Genomic DNA, 7021 nt, shown 5'->3' on the forward strand with positions numbered 1-7021 from the left:
AGTTGGGAAAAAATTAAAGTAAAAAAAAAAAAAAAAAAAAAAAAAAAGCCCAAGGTGGAATATATTCCCACATAATATATATATGTATGCATTTACACAAGCGCCATGACAAGGGGGCAATAGAAAAATATATCATAAATAAAAAAGAAATGATGAACAAATTAAAAAAAATGAAACTAAGGAGTTAGCATAGGACATAAGGAAGGCACGCAAAATATGTTTTGTACATAATATATAAATGCTTCAGATATATATATGTACATATTCATGCATGTGTATTTTTCTTGTGAGCAAATAAATTTTCATGCTAATGCGAAAAAATGGTGCTTAAAATAACAAAAAAAAAAAAAAAAAAAAAAACAGTGTATTAAACTGTTTTCCTGTTCCCATCCCCTCTCTAGTTTAGCAAAGTGATCCATTTCTTAAATATGAACACAATTTTCAACGTTTTTAAAGAATTTTTTTTTTTTTTTTTTGAGCCAAGCTTTGAATCTCATTGAAGACTACTTGAGTTCTTTTCCCTGCATTTGGTTTCACTGGTTGAGGTCTACTTTATTGTTACGGACGAAGACATTTTCTAGAATTACCCGTTTTGATAACTCCTGAGATTCGTTTGGGGGTTGAATATAAATATTAGAAAAAAAATTGCATGGTTGCGCTTTATTTACGTCAATGGAATAAGGGCAAATGAATAATTTTTTATGTATCTCCTTAACATAGGACTTTTCATTAGTGTATGATGGGAATAGAAATATATCTGGTAATTTATTTGGATGAAATAAGAGATTTTTAAATTTCGTAATTTCAATATTATATTCAGATGGGTAAGATGGGAAGAAAGAAAGCTGTCTTAAAATTTGTTCGAATAAATAAAACATTTTCATTTCATTTGGTCTACATAATAAATTTTTACTCAAATTGTAAATGATATCGCATGATGTTAAGGCTATTTTTAATTCATTTATATAAATATAAAATGGATTTGATACGAAATGTACATTTGCCATGTTCGTGTAATTATTTTCATAAATAAATGGTGGTTGTGGGAGTGGATATACATTGATTGAATCATAAATTGATGGGATAATAAAAAAATGTGTTTTTTCTAATAGTTCATTTTTTGCGAATTTGATAATTTTTTTAAAAATATTTTCATAAATAACATGAATATCTCCAATTTTTTGAATTGTTTCACTAAAATTACGAATATATAGAAAAGGTCCGAAAATTAAAACAACATGTGGTAACTTTTCATTTACGATTTTTAAAAAATTGTCTAAATTATCGTTATACTCATTGTCTGTATATACATATCCATTACACACCATTATGTGTATGTTATCATTATTGTACAATTGTAGGATTTTACTGAGATCACTTTTTTCTTCCTCTAATTTATTATCTTCTTCAATTTCGTTACAGTTAAAATGTTTTAATAAAAAAGCACTGTTTTCTAATTTTATGTTTAAATGAGTAGGTAACCCAGCATATATACTATTTACGTAATATTTTATACTGTATTGGTTTATTTCTTTTTTTCCTTTTATAGCTAAAATTTGCCCCAAAAAACAACATATATTTTTTATTTGATTTAAATTTAATAGTTGTGCCTTGTCTCCATTATTCCAATTTAAATTTCCTTCTAGAATTATGTTTGATTCACTGATATTAATTTCATTATCTGTATAAATTCTTCCAAAGATGTGACATTCGTCTTCATTCATGTTTAATATAGGACTTATTTCAATATTTAAATTTAATTTTTTAGAATACATTAAAAAAAGATCTAAAAATAATGTTATTTTTTTATTTATGCTCTCAGATATGACATTTGTATCTAGCCCTAAAAATTTGTAATTCTTATCGATAGTATTGATAGGCTTCACATAATAGTGATACTTATTGTTACAATTTATCCCTGCCTTTTCTGTTAATTCAATGTTGTATTGCTTTGTATATTCATAATCGTATATTACATTATCTTTTAAAAAGCTCTCATCTTTTAATAATTTTTTATTATATTCCTCCAAGTAGTCTTCAAATAATTTATGAAAATTACTCTTGTGTTTATTTCTTTCTACATAATCGAACACATCTTTCAATTCATCACTTAGGCTGTTATCTGTGTAGTACGTTTCCAGGAAAAGTTTCACGTCTGCTTGTTTTATTTCCTTCATCTTAATATCACATTCTGATGTGTGTATCGCTGCAACTGCCGCAAGACTTTGCTCATGTGAAAAAATTCGGTAGTAGCAAGTCTGCGTGGTTAAGAAGTTGGCTCGGTTAAGAAGTTCTCGTTGTTAAGAAGTTGGCGTGGTTAGTGCATTAGTGTATTCACGCGTTTTCACGTTTGTTTGTTTGTATATCTGCATAATCGTTTCAGTATACATAATTTTTGAGTAAAATCACTATTGTGAATAAATGCATATATAAAATAAGAAGGCGGGTTAAAACTTCCAGATAACTTAATTTTCATTACAATTGATATACATTCGTTTCCATTTTTTTTTTTTTGTGCTTTCCTTTTTTCTTCCCTTGTAACAAGGTTTCCATAGAAAGGTATTAGCTATTCTTTATTCGATAAAGTTCCCTCACTTTTTACTAAATCATCGTGTGTAGCATGTATACTATACCGTACATTTTATTTTAAAATGCATGTGTATTCACGTGTGTGCACATGTAAATGATTATTTATTTATTATTATTGTTTTTTTTTTTTTTCTTTTTTTTGTGGGGAAGGGGGAATTAGATAGCTAATTTTTTTTTTTTTTTTTTTTTTTTTTCTCTTAAATGCTTATCGCTTTATCGAATATTTCATTTAAATTTTGGAATTTGTTAAGGCTTCCCAATATGTCAAAACACTTTGCATTTTTAAATAGATTTATATAACACGTGAAAATGTTTTCGTTTGAAGATAAGCAAAGCAAATGACCCACGTATCATTTTAAAAACTACGAAAACGGTTTGGTAAGTATTATAAGGTATAAAAATATACAAAGCACACACTTCTGTTTATGACATTAGCCTCTTTGTTTTTGCACACAAGCATGTGTGTTATTTTACACTACTAAACTAGTCACATTTATAATGAGTCACATAAAGATAGCTATTATTTTTATCTTATTCTTATAGAAAAACCGTATTGCTCTAATAGAAGAAACAGATTGTGTGTGTAATGTTGCAGGGTAATATAACAAAACTTTGAATTCATAAATATTTTTAAAATGTAATACAGCGCAAAAAAAAAAAAAAAAATAAAATAAATAAATATAAAAAAAGACATGTAACGATAAATTCACAATTTTAAGGAAGTCAATTTTTTTTCATATGAAAAGTATATATACAAAAGTTCTTATATGTGAGGAAATTTTTAGAAAATTCAGTTGTTCTATATGTTATTTTGGGATGGGGGAAATAAAGTAATACGAATAACAAAACAGTAGCAATAGGAAGTAGTAATGAAAATATAATATATTTCTAAATTAACTAGAACAACGAAAGAACCGTAAAAGTTATTGCATAGAAATAAATAAATTCATTGGGGAAGTAGTACACAAGGAAATTTCACTTTGATATAAAGATATCTTAGCCCTTTTTTTGCGGGTGTAATGTCATACTTGTTGGAGTGTAAACTTTAAAAATTAAAAAACAATTCATGCAAAAATGGGGAGCAAAAAAAAAAAAAAAAAAAAAAGTGTTGAACAATAAAACAAGGGGAATCAAAAGGGTTATAGTATCGGTTAAAATTATTAATATCTGTATACATAAAAGGAACTGTCATGCGATTGTATGTATATGTACACAAACGTATATATAAAAAAGTGAGTGTAGTTCGATTAATAAATACTCAATAGTATGGGCTTTTCTCTGTTTCATACACAATGTCTCCAATGACATTCTTCGTATCTTGTGGCATACATGAGAACTACTTCCTTTTCGAGAAAAAAGACATGTAATTATTAGAAATAATATAAAATTGGGTAAACTTATTTAACTTGATTCGATTTTTCATCTTCTAATTGTTTACTTATAAATGTAGCTTTGTTCACATGGAATCATGAATATGGTAGAAGAAAAAAAAAAAAAAAAAAAAAAAAAAAAAAAAAAAAAAAAAAAAAAAAAAAAAAAAAAATTTATTTTTTTAAAAAAAAAAAAAAAAAAAAAAAAAAAAAAAAAATTGGGTAAACTTTTTTAACTTGTTTTGGTTTTTCATCTTTTAATTTTTTATTTATAAATTTAGTTTTGTTCAAATGGAAACAAAAAAATGGTAAAAAAAAAAAAAAAAAAAAAAAAAAAAAAAAAAAAAAAAAAAAAAAACGTGCTATAGATATATTTTCCTTTTTTTAAAATTAAAAAAAAATAAGTAAAAAAAAAGAGAATCCTTATTTTACATTAAGATATTGCAATCATTACATTTTCTTCGTATGGTCATTATTTATATTTTGTTCATATCGTATTTCAATTTGAATAATTCAGTTCTAAATTCAATAAATGCACTAATTAATGCGGATAAGGTAATTTGTTCATTAGCTCCTGAGGAACATCTTTCTTCAATTTCTCCAAAATTTTTAAGCAATATGCAAACAGCAGAATCAGGAAAGTCATAAGTTAAAATGGATTCATATATATTTATCATAATGTCTTTTATTGAATAACCTTTATTGTGTTGTAATTTTGTAACAAATTCATATGACTCTTTTATGCTACTTTTAGTAAAATGTTCTAATATGCTCTTGACTTCTTCAGGTAATGGTATATCTAAGGTTGATAATATCACATTTTCATCAATTGTCATATTTTTATGACTCAATGATACGACTTGTAAACAATTTAAAATTCTCCTCATGTCTCCACGTCCTACACGTATAAGACTCTCTAATCCATCTTTAGTAAGATCAACCTTTTCTGAATTTGCAATATCTAAAGCTTTATTTATCATATTTTCCTTTTTAAGAGGAGAAAATCTAAATGATGTGCACCTCGACTGAATAGCTGGAGTTATTTTATTTACATAATTACATAATAAGCAAAAACGAACATTCTTAGCATAATTTTCCATAATTCTTCTCATAGCATTTTGTGCTGGAAAAGTCATATGATCAGCTTCATCCAAAATTATTAATTTTAACGAAGTTTTTTCGCAAGTATTATAATGATTTTTTGATTCCGCAAATGTTTTTATTTGATCTCGAACAACACTTATACCTCTATCGTCAGATGCATTTAATTCTAATACAAATGAACTTCTTGACTCTCCATATAATTCTTTACACACAGCTAAAATAGTAGATGTCTTTCCCGTTCCGGGGGGCCCATGTAACAGTAAGTGTGGTAGTTCTCCCTTTTCGACAAATTTCTGAATTGTTGATATAACCTGTTCATGCGATATTATATCATTCAGCACATTTGGTCTATATTTTTCTACCTAAACATGGGAAAGAGAGATTTGAAAAAAAAAGGAGAAAAAAAAAAAAAAAAAAAAAAAAAAAAAAAAAGACAGTTTATGTATTATACACAGGAGTATGTACATACCTACATATGCATGTAGGTATTGTACTCCCACACTCTTGTAAAAAATAAATTATCAGGGTAAGGCATTCAAAAGAACACAAAAGATTAGAAATTAAATGTAATTTTTCGCAAATGGAGCGCTCATTTACTAATTTTATTTTTCTTTTCATAATTTCCTTTACATGTATATTTGTAAATGTGGGAATTTCTTTTCATTTCCCTTTGTTTCTCTTAAAAATGAACTAGTTTTTAGCACCACAACCAAAGGCTATTTTCAAACAAAAAAGGAAATTAACGAATTAAACTTCGTACCACTGCACCTGTTACTGCTATGCATTGCATGGACATATAGCTTTGCACAGAATGACGAAAATTCATATGTATATATTTGTACATGAAATTGTGACGCGTGAATATGCCGCCCTGTTACTATATTTAGAAATAGTCATTTTTTCTCCACTCTCCTTTTTTTTTTTTTTTTTTGTGCTCGTACCCATGGTGTGAGTTCTTCTATCTTCTGGCTTTGTACTTCAGTCATTTTAAAATACTGTGTTATAATTATTATTTATGGTATATGTCCTTCAGTTGAATTTTTTATATAAAAATGATTTAAGATAACTCATGTATTAGTTGATAAATTTTGATAATGTTTCATTAAATTAATTTGGATGGAAAAAAGGAAAATTTTCGGTAAAAATCGTAATACATATTTTGAATTTTTTTATATTCTCAAATTTTACTTGTCTTTTGAAAGGCACAAAAGCTTCACATTTATGCGGTTATGCTTAGCTTTTATTTTTCCAGCTTTTCTTTGCTATTATTTGCCTTTTTTTTCTCTCTTTTTTTTTTTTTTTTTTTTTTTTTTTTTCCTTTTTTATCTCCTTATTTTAAAGCAGAAATTATGTAAATGTAATTTGTGTTTCTGCATTTCCCGCTTCACGTTTTTTGATTTAGGTGTTTAGGATTTATGAATAGCTTTGTGTATGCTATAACAAGTATTTTTTTTTCCACCCCAGTAGAAGAATTTAAAGAAAGGGCATATATAATATTTGTATCCAAATGCACTAAACTAGTGTGAAACGTACATATGAACGCACGCGTGTGCTTCTATATGTTCTGCTGCTTGTGCTTTTTCGTGTTTACACGTGTACACATTTTTTTCTAGAAAGTATTAATATTCATCTTCTTTTGTGAAAAAAATACCGCTGTGAAGAATAGTGTACATATTCTTTTTTATTATTCCGATCTCTGTGCTAAATGCAAAATGGGGTTCCTCATTTAATTCGCTATAGTTGAGATGTTTTTAAGTGGAAGTGCAAAGTGCACATATATGAATATATATTATGGACCAGATCAATACAATCACGAAATTTACTATTTCATCACATGTGAAAATATTAAAATTTGCGCTTAAGCTTTTTAGGATATTTAAAAACTTAAAAGGAAAAACAGTTGTCTGTGAAACTTTTGCAATTTTTGCAATTTTTGCAGTTTGTGTTGTTTATTTATA

General features: G+C 26.7%; 2 protein-coding genes across 2 annotated transcripts; both read right to left on the reverse strand.

The window, feature by feature from the left end:
- Positions 1–533: 533 nt before the first annotated feature.
- PGO_124500 (DNA polymerase alpha subunit) lies at positions 534–2177 on the reverse strand (the record flags this gene model as incomplete). The annotated part of the gene is made up of 1 exon (XM_028689240.1): positions 534–2177. One exon carries the CDS (start codon positions 2175–2177, stop codon positions 534–536), a length of 1644 nt encoding a protein of 547 aa, XP_028545041.1.
- Positions 2178–4435: 2258 nt separating this feature from the next.
- PGO_124510 (replication factor C3) lies at positions 4436–6049 on the reverse strand (the record flags this gene model as incomplete). Its single annotated transcript, XM_028689241.1, has 2 exons — positions 4436–5425; positions 6005–6049. The coding sequence occupies 2 exons, from the start codon at positions 6047–6049 to the stop codon at positions 4436–4438; spliced, it is 1035 nt and encodes a 344-aa protein (XP_028545042.1).
- Positions 6050–7021: the final 972 nt, after the last annotated feature.

Source organism: Plasmodium gonderi (assembly GCF_002157705.1).
Source record: "Plasmodium gonderi DNA, contig: Chr12, whole genome shotgun sequence".
Lineage (NCBI taxonomy): Eukaryota > Apicomplexa > Aconoidasida > Haemosporida > Plasmodiidae > Plasmodium > Plasmodium gonderi.